This window comes from Podarcis erhardii (genome assembly GCF_964252035.2).
Source record: "Podarcis erhardii genome assembly, chromosome: 1".
NCBI classification, from domain to species: Eukaryota; Metazoa; Chordata; class Lepidosauria; order Squamata; family Lacertidae; genus Podarcis; species Podarcis erhardii.
In genome coordinates this window covers 52,141,798-52,156,485 of record NC_138497.1, presented here as the reverse complement: position 1 = coordinate 52,156,485, position 14,688 = coordinate 52,141,798, and the positions used below count along the sequence as shown (strand labels likewise).

Here is a 14,688-nt window from a genome sequence, read left to right as displayed (position 1 = left end):
GCAGTTCAGCAAAGCCCTGCAGCACACACTAGCTGTTATCCAGACAGTCTGCAAGCTGTGGAGCTGCATATCCTCAAGGGCAGGGCAGGAAATTAAGCAGGCTGGCAGAGAAGACCAGCAGCCACAGCCCCTGGCAGACCAGGCTCCAGCCGAGCAGCATATGGACCACTGGAAATAAGCCAAGGAAAAAAGCATACCCAAGAGCATTCTTGGCTTGCTGCCTGAGCTGGCCCAAGGGGTGCTCAGTTCCCTGCCAACCACAGCACCAAACTGCATATGTTTTTACTGTGAAAGATGGGGTGGGGTGGGGAATAAGCCTGGCTGTATAGGAAGAAAAGGGTAATGGGTTTGTGCAAAGAGCAGCAATAGCTTATTGTGAGTCTGGAAGCGGCTTTTCAGTGATGACTCTGGATTATGAGCCAGATAATAACATTAAGAAAATGGTTTGTAGCACATATCCTCACAGGGTTAATTCCAACGATCCAATCCTACCCTTTGCATCTGAGAATGGGGTGCATGTGTGCATGTGCGCAAGGGGAAACAGTTCCAGGCTGGTTTGAATGCTAATCGCTGTCTCACCTTGGAAACAAAGCACTGGAAGCGTCTGCAAAACTCTCTGCCTTCCATCCCAGCTGGCCAGAAAGCAAGAGACCTTACTCCTCCTGCGGTGCACGTCCCCAATATTCAAGAGAACAGACCAAATTAGCCCAAAAGCACTGCCGACTCCCGGCTTTATTCATTCATAGCCATAGAAAATACATACCAAAAAAAAAGGGTCCCCCTCCATAAGCCCCATAAGATCCAAAACCATATATCAGAATGGAGAGAAGAGTAGCAAAGGAACCTTAAGACCTACTCTTTGTAGCATTCTTAGTTCACAGGGAGATACATTTTTAAAAAAAGATGTCAGAAGAGCCCTTACTCTTCTCTCGGTAATCATTAGCATAAGCCATAGAAAGACACATGTTGTGTTGCTGCTGCTGCTGCTGTTCTTTAAAGTCTCAAGGCTGCCTCCCGCTGTATAAAGTCATCCTACCACCACAAGCTTCTGCTTTTAGCCTGAGCGCCCTCTGGCTGCAATAACCTGAGCTGAGGCCAAATCAACCCCAGTTGTAGAAATAAATTTTCTGCCAGGCTGGCAAGTAGTCCATCAGTGGCCCTGTAATGAAGAAGGGAGAAAAAGACCTTAAAGCAACATGTGAGAAATTAACTTGCCAACATTTGCTTCCACAACTGCCCCTTCCCAGCCAACATCCTGAGTTCTGAAATCACAGGTGGGGCATATGAAAGAAAGGATGTGGAGGGCGATTCATAAGGCAAGAAGAGAGATCTAATATTCATATATCTAAAGGAAGGACTGATATGAAATAGATCTCAGGAAGGGGTCCCTTGCATAGACCCCCTTTGTCTTGACAGAAAAGATGTTTTGGAGAAGGAAAACCGACCAATAATAATAACTGCTATTCCTGTGTTGCTCAACAGTCTGGATTCTGCACAGAATCGTCATTGTCAACTCCTAAAAGTTGCTATTTATTCAGACAATTTGTAAGCCATGCCTTCATCCAAAATATGTACATTTTTTTAAAAGCAAGTATCAAAACAGTGAGCAGCATTCAATGTAGCACGGAGATGCTTTGGTCAGACAAGCAGAATTGCTTACACTGAAGGAACAATCTCGTCCTCCTCCCACCACATACTGCTCTGATGGTTCCCTGACTGCCCCCCCCCCCACCACCACTGTACTAATACTAGGAGGAGATTTTAATGAAATATTAGATCCCAAGCTAGATATAAACAGGGAAGGAAACAATCACCAAATATATGGAAGATTGATGTATCCTACTAAAAGAGAAGATACATTTTATTCAAATGTGCACCAGCATCTTTTTAGGCTGTGGAGATACGTATGTGACAATAGCAGACAATGGCAGCAAAGCATTTTTAGTAGCCACACCTAAAGTCTTTGAAGAGACATTTCAGCTTCACAGATCCTAGTGCCAACTTTTCAAATGTGGAGATCTTCTAGCCCTGCTGCTATCCTTGAATACCACTCATCTAAGCACGTGCTGAGTAGAAAGCCCCTTGAACTGGTTATCCCAAAACCAATGGAGGATTCTCTCCTACGGTCTCCTTAACCTTTATCAGCTTCCTTTAAAAAGACCAATCACAGCAGTCAGCTACTTACGAGTGACTAAGCCAACTCCAGGGACGTAATCTGCCAGCAGGCGCAGCAGAAAGAGGATCCTGCCCCTGAAGAAACAGAGAGAGAGAGAAAGAGAAAAAACACCTCAGATGAGCCCATGAGAATGGCTTCCTTCCCAATGGGAAAGGGACTCTTGGAATGGAGCTTACAGACAAAACCCGTTTGGGTGCTGAATGCTCACAAGCCACGGGTTTCTCTTTTAGAGATCCAGAGGTCTCCTGATGGGGGTGGGGATTTTAATATGGTTGAAAAGAAGCCAGCCAGGCAGCCTTACTCAGAGTATCTATCATAGAAAGGAGATCTCAGCAGGTAGTACAGCAGCAGGAGAGTCCGACGCCTCAGCTCCACACGCTCGCGCTTGTTGAGATCTTTCATGTCACTCAGTAAACTCAAACTGCAGAAGGGAAAGCAGAGAAATCACAAGGGGCTGGATATGTATGTGTGTGTGTGTGTGTGTGTGTGTGTGTGTGTGTGTGTGTGGAGTGCCAAGCTATTCTCCCAATCATTTTTTAAAAAATGATTCTCCTAATCATTTTTTTAAAGACAAGAGCGCAACTGGGCCTCAAGCCTGCCTGAGAGTAGTTGACCTGTTGACCTGAATGATATTCCTCCTAATCTAAGTGATGAGGAATTTGACAAACACACACTCACTCCCTCTGTTTCTCACTCTCCCCTTCCCACTTTTATGCTCCAAAGTTGAGTCCTGCTGTTGAAAATGAGTTCCAGAGGTGCACCCTGGTTCAAAGGAAGCCTGGTACCATCTCTCAGAGAGCAGGGCCTGTAAGACAGAGTTGTTCTGCCTGGCCTTTGGCTTGGAATCAGCCTGATCCCCTCCCCGTCTTTCCTTTTCCTTCTGTGATGGAACCCCTAATTGGGGACTTCCCTGGCTTTTTTGCTTTTTTCTGGCCCACATAGGACCAGTCTGGATAGTTGGCCTTGGTGAAGATTTGACGTTTTCTCCCCCCAAACAGTTTTTGATCTGGGCTTCCACAGAAATGAGGCTGCATTTTAAGTTGTATTTTAATCCTGTTTTTAAGTTGTATTTTAATCAATTGTTTTTATACTTGATGTTAGCCGCCCTGAGCCTGGTCTTGGTGGGGGGGCGGGGTATAGGTAAAAATAAACAAACACACAAACAAACAAACAAATGGAACAGGAGGACAACCCGGCAGCCTATGCCACGAAAGATAAAGCCCTCCTTTTCCCGCCAGCTCCTCACAGCGGGGCTGCTTCTCCCCTTGAAGCTGCAAAGAGGCACACCACTAGTGTAATCATCATGTTACAAAAAATTTAAGGTGAAATAAAATTGATCCAGGACGATGAAATGCTTTTATCCCAACTGACCTTGAGATATCCAAGACTGCTGAAAGGAGCCAGGGTCTCCAAGATCTCTGTCCCCATAAGCCTACGCTCACCACTATGTGCAAGAGTTAAGGAACTGAACAGACAAGAGGCAAAAAACTTCCCAGCCGTCTCATGAACCCAAGTGGGCTACAGTAGCAAAAATTAAAGCAGGATCAGAATAACAGGGGACATTAATTGGAGCAGATCTTCAGGCCCACTGACTGAAGCAAAGCCTCCAAGTGTTTGCCCAGGAGTCAAGACCCACTCAGCATTAAGGGCCATGATGCTCCACACTGGGGCTGCAGCTCTCTCTGGTGGCGCACAGGATACACTGCAGGGAGGATACAGTGGAGCAACGGGCGGGTAATGTAGATGGACTCAGCAACCGTTTCCTGGGCGCTCAAAGGGGTTGGCAGCTGGTCTGTCTCCATTGCTCTTCGGTTCTGCTTCTCCTCCCTTTGCTGAGGCGCTCCCCAATGTCTGGAGTGCAGGGATGGGGCTAAAATTAAAAAGGAAGAAAGAAAAAGACTCAGCTTTTCATGGATATCATACTTTGGATGAGTAACAACAACAACAATTTATTATTTATACCCTGCCCATCTGGCTGGGTTTCCCCAGCCACTCTGGGCAGCTTCCAACAAAATATTAAAATACAATGGTCTGTTAAACATTAAAAGCTTCCCTAAACAGGGCTGTCTTCAGCCACCAGCAGAATGTCTGCACTCTCTGTACTTGTGCATCAATTTATTTAATTTCTATCCTAACCTTCCTCCCAAAGACCCCAGGGCAGCCAGCCATCAATCTGTTAAAACAATACAATTTAAAATAATTTAAACTATCTAAACATGTTTTGTACCGGTATGTCGAAAACTGCTGCCGTTTATGGAGATGCCCTTGTGTGTCTGAGTACATGTATACATGTGCACACTTTACATTTGCGACCTGGCAACATATGCAGAAACCTAGTTCTACAGTAGGTGTAACATGGGAGACAAACGAGAAAGATACTCACTGCTATCGAGAGATCTCACAACACGGCTACAGCGCTTCCCCACATATATCCGCTCCTTCCCTATTGAGTTTACCTCCATATCTGTCAGGAGACAGGTAAATAAGACCACAGTAAGGGGCAGGGGGAAAGCCCTCCTCCACTCCAGTTCTTGGTTTGTTCAGGCTAGCACATTCATTGAAACAGAACAGCAGACTCACAGGCATGAGGATACATTAAGTCTGAGGAGAAATGTGACCCTCTGCAGACTGCTGACACTAAAGAAAAGCCTGGACAGGGCACCAGAAAATGCTCTTCAAATTTTCTAACATTGGCCTCCCTGCAGGGAGGAAGACTGCAAGCCCCAACCACAGCATGCCACAAGCTAAAGCCTAAAAACAGGGATAGCCAAAGAAATGCCCTCTAGATGTTTTTGGGCTATAATCTCTCATCATCCCTGACCAATGGGCTATGCTGGCTGGGGCTGATGTGAGTCCAGCAACAGCTAAAGGGCCGCAGGGAGTTCAACCGTCTGTGAAAGAGTCTGCAAAAACTGAGATGAACAGCTGGTGAAATGACAAAGATTTTCTGCTGCTCAGGTTACACAAACCCTTCCTTTTCTCAAACCTAGTCAATCAGTTGGCCGGCATTCGGAACTTCCTTCCTGACTAAAGCCAAAGTGGTTGCAATCCACCATGCACTTGACTCACCTTTCTGCTGCAATGACTGCCTTCTGTCTAGAGGCACAATAGGAGGAGATGTCTGGATGCCAGTTTTGTACCACAGCAGGAGCAGGAGGCGCAAGATGGCCCTGTGGGTTAGAAAAAATCAAGGGCTATAAATGCCAGGCGCACACTAGACGCTTCACCACCAAGGCGGTAGAAAGATATAGCTCTCCGATTTGCCATCACAGGACCATTCACGCAACCTTGCATTTGCAACCCTGTTCAGTGATGTGAGTGCAGTGAGGTTCCTGTCAGGTTGCTGCTGTTACCAGAAGTTCCAGCTACAATCACTGGAGGAGAAGGAAGAGTTAAGACAGCAATCAGGTGAGGGATGCAGATGGGGAGCTGTAACTGGAGGAATCCCAAAGGCATACAGCTCCTTGGGCAGGCCCAGTTGGAACAAGGTGCTATCTGAGTACAATGACCCAATCCAGTCCCATGATGGAACACTGCAACTAGGGAACATTGTAAAACTAGAACAGTGCTCTCAGTGTCATGCAAGAAGTGCCCAACCTAGAGTACAGTGGTACCTCTGGTTACGAACTTAATTCATTCCAGAGGTCTCTTCTTAAGCTGAAACTGTTCTTATCCTGAGGCATGCTTTCGCTAATGGGGCCTCTCGCTGCCCGCATGCCAGAGGTGCGCGATTTCCGTTTACATCCTGGGGCAAAGTTCACAAGCAGCTACTTCTGGGTTAGCGGAGCTCGTAACCTGAAGCATTTGTAACCAGAGGTACCACTTTATTGTGGCACATTAACCCTAACAATCAAGGTTCCAACAAGAGTCTCTTTCCCCCGCCTCCCACCAAAGGATTCACATTTACACCCTTGGGATTCACAAGGTGCAATAGTTCCTCTCCGTTGAACACTCACTTGGCCAGCTGGATGAGGACAATGATGGCCCACCGGCCAGTCTCGCCCCACACCTTGGCAGCCCCCATCTCGGCAAAGACCTCCACGCATTCGATGACACTCAGCCATGTCAACAGTTTCTGCTGGGGAAGCGCCTGCAAAGCAAGAGGCAAGTGAGAGACAACATGATGCGACTGGCTTCAAGGCATAGCCAAAGTTCTCCTCTTAAACCATAGCAAGGTGATTCTGCAGGGGGCTGAGAGGGGGAATGGGTCAAGAGTCCCTCATACAAAGGAAAGTAAGGGACCCAGCTGGATTCCAGTGGCCCTACCAGCTTTAAATACCCTCAGACAGGCTCATCAATCACACAACAACATAGATCTGTGTGCCACAGTTGTGTTTGCCTGCAGGGAGAGAGGTTAGCTGAACTCAAGCTTTCCTGACAAATAAGTCAGCAAAATGTCTCTTGGGACACATGGTGGGGGTAAGTAACAGAGGATGGCTACCTTTCTCATTCCCTGCTTGCAGATCTCTGTTGGGAAGTCACTGTTGTATTTACAACATTGGATCAAATCAGCCTTCACCAATCTGGGGCAGGTCATGTGCCGACTAGGGCTGGTCCAAAACATCTGAAGAGCCTCAGGTTGGCAAAGGCTGAATTAGCTGGATCTTTAATCAGCAACCTCTTTCTCGTGACCATAAGAAGTGGAACAGTAAGAGCCATTTATGTTGGGAGAAGAGTTCTGCATTCAGTGTTAATAATGCCTTTCTGCAAACTGCCTACATTTACTTAGGCTGCAATCTTAAGGAAGACTGGGGAGTAAGCTCTCTTGAACACAGCAGAACCTGTGATGTGGGTTTTTCAGAAAATTTCAAGATGGGAAAAACATATACAAATTAATGTAATTTGCATAAAAAATAGTTGGCACTGGAAAATTTTCTCATGCCCTAGAGAGCGATCTAATTTAGCGTGTTTATTCCACTTGTGCTTAGTAAACAAAACACACTGAAACTGCCAAGTTTGCCTTATACTATATTTGTAATTGGCATCCATTTAATCATTAATAATGAGTTTATGAAAATAGAAAGCTTTCCACAGAAAAATGGACTGGGGAAAAATTCCATCCCACAACACTGAACAGCACTGCTTGGTGAGTCAAAATGCTCAGGACTGCACAACTGAGCTACACAAATTCTTATAATCACAGGAGTATAAATAATAAAATTATTAATTATTATCATCATCATTTATTTTGTCAGCCCCCCGATGGCTGAACAACCTGCTCCCTTTGTCTCCAAACCTCCAATGCTACCCCATGTCCTCAAACTTTCCTTTAAACTCAGCAGTGCCTAATGCTTTCTGTTCTACCACCACAATTGAAATGGAAGAAGATCCTAAAGAATATATTGATTTCAGTGAAAGATCAATTGGGCTCCTTCACCCGCACCCCCACCCAATCCTCAAAGGGAATGACACAGAGGCCAGAGTTCATGTGGTGCACACCAGGTAAAGAAAGAGTTGGATTTTGAATGGCTCAGGAAACTGGTGTCACTCACAGTATAAGCCAGCAGTACTCCTGGAGGCCACTGTAACTTTCATCAACCTTCCAGAATGTTGTGGCGCAAGCAGACAAGGGCTGGCAGATGCCCAAGATTCAACCAGATAGCAGCAGCTTCAGAATCTATTGCCAACAGGATAAAATCCAGGAGCGACATTCTAGGCCTTGGCATGGGAGACAGGGATTGTACCCCACCTGCCTCTTCTCTTGCATAGAAAAGATTCTTACCGCAGAAAGAGGGGGCTGCAGCTCTTTCCGAAGGATCCAGTCATTCAACAGCACCAGCAAATTGGAGGCAGAATAAACTGAGAAAGGAAAAGGTAGAAAAGGCACAGGAAGAATTACTGCTTATAACCAGGAAAAGAATAAAGGACACTGATTAGAAGAGGACACTGATTTAATCAAACAACCTTTTTTTTGAAGGAGAGGCAACATGAAGGTAAAGTGAGCATTGCCATCTCTGGGCAGGTCTTCACAATTATGCAACTTTCTCAGTTGCACATAGGTAGCCAAGCCCTCTTCCATAATCTGGTGCAATGAGTGTGTGTGGTAAACAGGTCCATTCATTCTTGCCCTTGGTATGATGCTATCAGATGGTATATCTTTATCACCACACATGCTATTTCAGAATGGATGTTTGCTTATAGTCTTCAGAATACCTTTGACCTGAGCTAGGCTGCTAGCACCTGGCAAATATTCTGGCCTTATTGAAGTAGGATGGCTGTTGCAAGAAAGAATGAGCAGAAGCAAATCAGATACAAAACAGACAGTAATTTGCTTGTTGTTTTTAATTAGATATAAATGACTTAGACATACAGGATCTGAACATCAACTTAATGGAGTGAAACTAGCCATTTGCTGGCAGTTGCCTAGGGCATCAGAAAACATTCACCATTACCATTTATTTATTTAATGTATTTATACACTGACTTGAGAGTGAACTGAAACCCAACAAGATGAAAGCACTGTTGGTAGGCAGTTATTGTGTCTGGGAGTTGCAGAGAAAACCTCTTCTAGATGAAGTCACAGAGATGATTGGTAGTTTGTGAGTACTCCTTGTTCCAACTGCTTGAGCCCCAGAGTTCTGGATGAGTCACCAAGTGTCCCCCTTCCTGGATTAGGATAGCTTGGGCACAGCGAACTCAAGAACAAATTGTTGTAATGCACTCTACTTGGGGATCCCATTGAAAATGGCCTGAAAATTGCAGCGTGTACAAATTATATCTAGCCTTCAGGAACTATGCTGGCTGCCTCTGGTACCACACCCAATTTGTAATGTTAGCCTGTAAGGCCCTAGATGACTCAAGACCAAAATACTTAAAGGACCACCTCCTCTTTTTGAGTTTAGAGGTTCTACTATATTGTACACTGTCCTGAAATCCTTCTGGATGAAGAGCAGTCTAGAAAAACTATTAACTAACTCTTTCAAGATGGCTTACCGGTACATTAAAACACAAAATTACAATAAAATAAGGATGAATTACTGGGAAACTAGTAACTAATAAATGTCCACCGAGCATTACTAAAATGTCATCAAAACCAGCAGCAATAATGGTATGATAATTTTTAAAACCCTCAAGTGAAAAAAGTGAGCCTTCAGATCATTCTGAAAGGTCTATAGTGTGGCAGTCTAATGGAGCAATGAATTTTAAACCCTGGGGTCGCTACAGTGAACACCCTCTGCCTCATAACTGTGTGTGTGCCTCCCCGCCCACATTATTATCATTTCCCTTTGGGTCAATAGGCTTTCATAAAAAAAAGTGTCCCCCCCCCCAGTCCAAGCTCATTTACTCTGCACCAAAACTTTCAGCAACCACTGGGAAATCTTGGCTATGCATTAAATCTTTCTCCTTAAGACATCTTTCTCCCTAATACAACCATTGAAGGAAGTCTGCAATGAAATATTGGAAGGGAAAAGAGCACCAGAGTCATGGAAGGAAGCTTACATCACACTTATACCGAAAACAGAGACTAAAAAGACACAACTTAAGAATTACCGCCCCATATCGCTGCTTAATGTGGATTACAAAATTTTTGCAGATATTTTGGCTAAGAAATTAAAAAAGGTGCTTGTAGAAGAAATTCATAAAGATCAAGCGGGCTTTCTCCCGGGCAGACATTTGTCTGATAACACGAGGAGCATAATTAATATTTTAGAAAAATTACAAGTGAATATTAATACTAAAGCAGTTCTGATATTTGTGGACGCGGAGAAAGCCTTTGACAATATTTCTTGGAGTTTTATGAAGAAGAACTTACAGGGGATGGGGGTAGGTCAAGGTTTTGAAAATGGTATAGGTGCAATTTATTCAGAACAAAAGGTAAAATTAATTGTGAACAATGTAGTGACAGAAGAGTTCAAGACTGAGAAAGGGGCACGACAAGGTTGCCCAATCTCCATTACTTTTTATATCGGTCCTGGAGGTTCTGCTAAATATGATTAGAAAGGACCAATTGGTTAAAGGTATACAAGTGGGAGCTAAACAGTACAAACTGAAAGCTTTTGCTGACAATTTGGTATTGACTTTACAGGAGCCAGAATCTAGTACTAAAAGGGTATTAGAATTGATTCAAGAATTTGGTCAGGTAGCAGGTTTTAAGTTGAACAAGACAAAAACTAAGGTTTTAGAGAAAAATCTAACTGTGATTGAGAGAGATAAGTTTCAGAAGGAGACAGGATTAACATTGGTTAAGAAAGTGAAATACTTAGGGGTAAACATGACTGCTAAGAATGTGAATCTATTTAAGGATAACTATGAAAAATGTTGGATTGAAGTGAAAAAGGATTTAGAAATATGGTCAAATTCGAAATTATCATTGTTAGGCCGAATTGCAGTGATAAAGATGAATGTATTGCTGGCTGAAAGAATGGCTGCTTCTTGAAAACACTGATGTGCTGGATCTGGAAGGTTTTAACAATGTATTTGGTTGGCATGCATATTTGTGGTACGACAAGGTCAAAGCACACAAAGTGTTTAAAAACCATATTGTCAGGAAAGCACTGTTCAATGTTTGGATGAGATATAAGGATTTGCTTGAAAATAAAACTCCAAGGTGGTTGTCACCAATGGAAGCGAAGGCTCAGAAAAAACTCAATATGGAGGCCAAATGGCCGAAATATTGGGAAATTCTGGAACAAGATGGAGACAGAATAAAATTGCATATTTTTGAAAAATTAAAAAAATAGAGTGCGAGATTGGCTCCATTACTACCAAATAATGGAGGTATATAACAGATAAAAAACTGGGCTTCCAGGTGGAAAAATCAAAATTGGAAACAGAATTGTTAGATCCCAAAACTAAGAACTTGTCAAGAATGTATAACTTGCTGTTGAAATGGAACACTCAGGATGAAATGGTGAAATCTGCTATGATTAAATGGGCACAAGATGTTGGACATAACATTATGATGGCTGACTGGGAACAGTTATGGACCACAGGTATGAAATTTACGGCATGTAATGCCCTAAGAGAGAATTTAATGAAAATGATTTACAGGTGGTACATGACACCAGTCAAGCTTGCAAAAATTTATCATTTGCCCAAAAACAAATGTTGGAAATGTAATGAGACTGAAGGTACATTCTTTCACCTTTGGTGGACATGCCCAAGGATTAAGACATTCTGGGAGATGATTTATAATGAAATGAAAAAGGTATTTAAATATACTTTCCTGAAGAAACCAGAGGCCTTTCTCCTGGGCATGGTCGGCCAATTGGTGCCAAAGAAGGATAGAACATTTTTTATGTATGCAACAACAGCAGCAAGAATACTCATCGCAAAGTATTGGAAGACTCAAGATTTACCCACCCGGGAGGAGTGGCAGTTGAAGTTGATGGACTACATGGAATTGGCGGAAATGACTGGCAGAATCTGAGACGAGGGAGAAGAGATGGTGGAATAAGATTGGAAGAAATTTAAAGATTATCTACAGAAATACTGTAAAATTAAGGAATGTTAGAAAGATGTTGGAATGAAGTTACATGGCTTTAGCAGAAATGTTATAAAGAATTAAGTACAATAGAGTGTAAATGGATTAAAGGAAAAAATAATGTTAGAATTTGTCAAGTTAAATGATAGGACAGAAAATTGAGGAAGATGGAAAGGATTTGCTGAAACAATTAATCGAAGTGGAATACAAAAAAAGGGAGGTGTGAGGAGGTCGCTGAAACAAGTAAAAGAAAGTCAATAACATTGAAAGTATTGGATGTGTTTGTTTTTGTTGGTTTTTAAATTGTTTTTGTTTTATTTTTGTTATGTATATGTAGTATTTTTGTCTTTGTATTGTATTGTATGGTTTTGTTATGTTTAATTCTTTTTCTTTTTTTCTGTAACTTTCAAAACTTTAATAAATATTATTTAAAAAAAAAAAAAGACAAGGCCTCCTTCAGGTCATCTTCTCCCAACAAAGCATGACATTATTTGCAAAACATAGCATAGGTCTGGGACCCCACAGCCAATCTCCAGCTCTACTTACCCAGCTCAGACAGTTCATGAGAGTCAGAAAACCGACCTGGAAAATAAGCATAAGGAAGACATGAGCCAATATTCCACACTCTTTTGAAAACAGTCCAAACAGGTCTTCTGAGGGAAAGGCTTTGATGCAATTCTTACACAAATATGCTACCCTGTTGCTCAATCAGCCTGCAGGTTAAAATTTCCCACAGAAGCCTACATCTACTCTGCATCTTCTTAACCAATACAGAGCTGCACTACAGTTTCATCAACAAGAGGAGACACGTCCTATAGGTAAATGACAGATGACAATTCTCCAATTTGAGTCTTTTTGCCATAGCATTGTAGGAATGTAATCCCAGATTTTCCTTTATATTTGACAGACACTGGGGCCACTGTAAATTATGGTTTAAACAATATAGTCATAATTAGGTTTAAAATATTGTTTTTTCTGATGAACAATGAGCAAATTATTTTATTTTTGTTTCAGATGTTCTCTTGACCAGGTATACTGCAACTTATAGTCAGGTGATGGTTATCATTTGGTTCCATCACCACCCTAACTGATAAAATATGGAAGTATGGAACCAGAGGACTGGTCCACTTGTGGAATGGGAAATGGTGCAAGAATAGGAAGCAGATGGTAGGAACAACAGTTGTCACAAGAGAGAGGCTCTCCAAGCATCTGAACTGGGATAAGTATTGGGAACTTTAACTTATTTATATATTATCTAACGAGGCAGCCAAGATGATAGCAAATTATTCAAGTGTGGTGAAAAGTCAAACAGACCATGAAAAACTCCAAAATGATTTGTCCACAACAGAAAACAAAATGGCAAAGGAAATGCAGCGCAAATAGTTATAAAGTGATAGACATTGAGGCAATATGGGATCTGGTCTGCCTATGTCTACCTAACAAAGGTACCTTGGGATTTTGCTACTATGTCAACATAAGTGAAAAATTAAGATTATTTTTTTGGTTTGGGATTAATAGGTTTAACAGAAAATGTTAAGGTATTATAACGACTTTATACAAACAAATAGTGCTTTCAATTCAGGAACACTGTTCTTTGTATCCAGACTTAAGAAGGGCATGGCAGAGGGGCAACCAAAAATATTAAAGTGTTGGAATACCTTCCCTTCAAGGATAAGTCAAAGTATTTGAAGTTTTTAGTCTAGAAAAAAGGCAACTAAAGCTTATCAAATGATAAATAGTACACAGAGAGTAGATACTTCCTCACCCCATCTCATAATGCAAGGAGGTAAAGGTCAGGCAGTGAAACTGATTGGTAGTAAATTCAGGGCAAAGGAGAGTAGTTTTTCCAACGATACACAATTAACTAATGAAATTTACTTTCCCAAGATGTGGTGATGAGCCACTGGCTGATCAGTTATTGATTTAAAGCACTTTCACTCGACTCTTTGGCCAAAAGAGATAAATAACATGCAAGATAACTCCTGCCCTCAAGTTTGCAACATAAAAGGCAGGGGGGGGGAGAGAAAGGAGCGGGCGTGAAGGGCTTCCTTCCAGGGAATGAATTTGCCTGGTCACCACTGGAAACAAAATAATGGACCAGATGGACTCTGGGTATGATCTAGCAGAGCTCTTACGGATTGGAAAGTAACTGCCCTGCAGCTACCCAAGGTTGCAACAGAAGTCACCAACAAGGTGAGCTATCTTGGAGCATCGAGTGTGACCTGGGCGCTTTCAAACAGGAGGTTATCAAACCGGTGATTGAAACCGGCTGCAGGCACTGAAACAGGCAGGTCCCCCAAACGGGAAGTGGCAGAGGGCTGCCTGAAGAACACAATTAAAAAAATTAGGGTACAGTACTCTTAGCAAGATGCAAAGTAAAGGGATTCATTCGAGCAGATCCCCCTCCAAATCCGAGTCCAAAGGTCTGGAGGATTTGGAGAAGGGACACACACACACCCCAGTCATTTATTTCCTCTCTCGCTTGGGGCTGCCACCTTCCGACCTGGCACAGCTCCCGCTCCTCTAACAGCTGCTGGGGGAAACTTCACCTGCCGGACTTCTGCCGGCCGCGCAGCTCTGAAGCCGCGCCCACACCATCTTCTGCCGGGGGGGGGGGGTAAATGGCAAACCTTTCCCCGCGGCGACTCTGCGTTGGAGAAAGGGAGCTGGGATTCCTCACCGCCCCCCCCCCGCGGGTTTCGGTCTCCCCGGCTCGCCCCCCGCCTACCTGGCAACAGGTAAGAGAGGCCGCGCACGGTGCTCTCCAGCTGAGCCGTGGCCGCCGGGTGTCGCTTCACGTAGTCCTGGTAGCGGCCGCACAGGTGCCGCAACCTCCCTAGCGGCCCCTGCGCGGATCCTGCCATGGTGGAGCCAGAGACGGGTGCGCGCCTGCGTGCGTGCGTGCCCCCGCAGCACAGCCGCCCCCCACTCCCCGCCTTTCCCCGCAGCAGCCGGCGACCCACGAACCCGCCCCGAGAACGCCTGACTAAGCACGCATGCGCGCGCGCTTCCGGGTCGGACTTTGCTTTTGGGGGGACACGCCTCCTCCGTCTCCCGACTCTGCTCTTTTATTTCTCCCCCCGCCCCC

General features: G+C 43.8%; 1 protein-coding gene across 1 annotated transcript; it reads right to left on the bottom strand.

Annotated features, from left to right (window-relative positions):
* Nucleotides 1-702: 702 nt before the first annotated feature.
* PEX16 (peroxisomal biogenesis factor 16) lies at nt 703-14,560 on the bottom strand. Its single transcript, XM_081835976.1, has 11 exons — nt 14,329-14,560; nt 12,147-12,182; nt 7,899-7,975; nt 6,133-6,266; nt 5,246-5,346; nt 4,560-4,640; nt 3,894-4,046; nt 3,548-3,620; nt 2,478-2,597; nt 2,186-2,250; nt 703-1,159 (listed from the first exon to the last, which is right to left on the bottom strand). Exons 1-11 carry the CDS (start codon nt 14,462-14,464, stop codon nt 1,101-1,103), a joined length of 1,035 nt encoding a protein of 344 aa, XP_081692102.1. The 5' UTR covers nt 14,465-14,560; the 3' UTR covers nt 703-1,100.
* Nucleotides 14,561-14,688: the final 128 nt, after the last annotated feature.

Excerpts from the sequence above, each read along its gene's own strand:
- PEX16 (XM_081835976.1), bottom strand. The coding sequence starts at position 14,464 with ATGGCAGGATCCGCGCAGGGGCCGCTAGGGAGGTTGCGGCACCTGTGC. Across the intron at positions 2,598-3,547 it reads GCAGTCTTGGATATCTCAAG|TTTGAGTTTACTGAGTGACA; the intron begins GTCAGTTGGGAT and ends TCCCTTCTGCAG. Across the intron at positions 2,251-2,477 it reads TTCTATGATAGATACTCTGA|GGGCAGGATCCTCTTTCTGC; the intron begins GTAAGGCTGCCT and ends CTGTTTCTTCAG.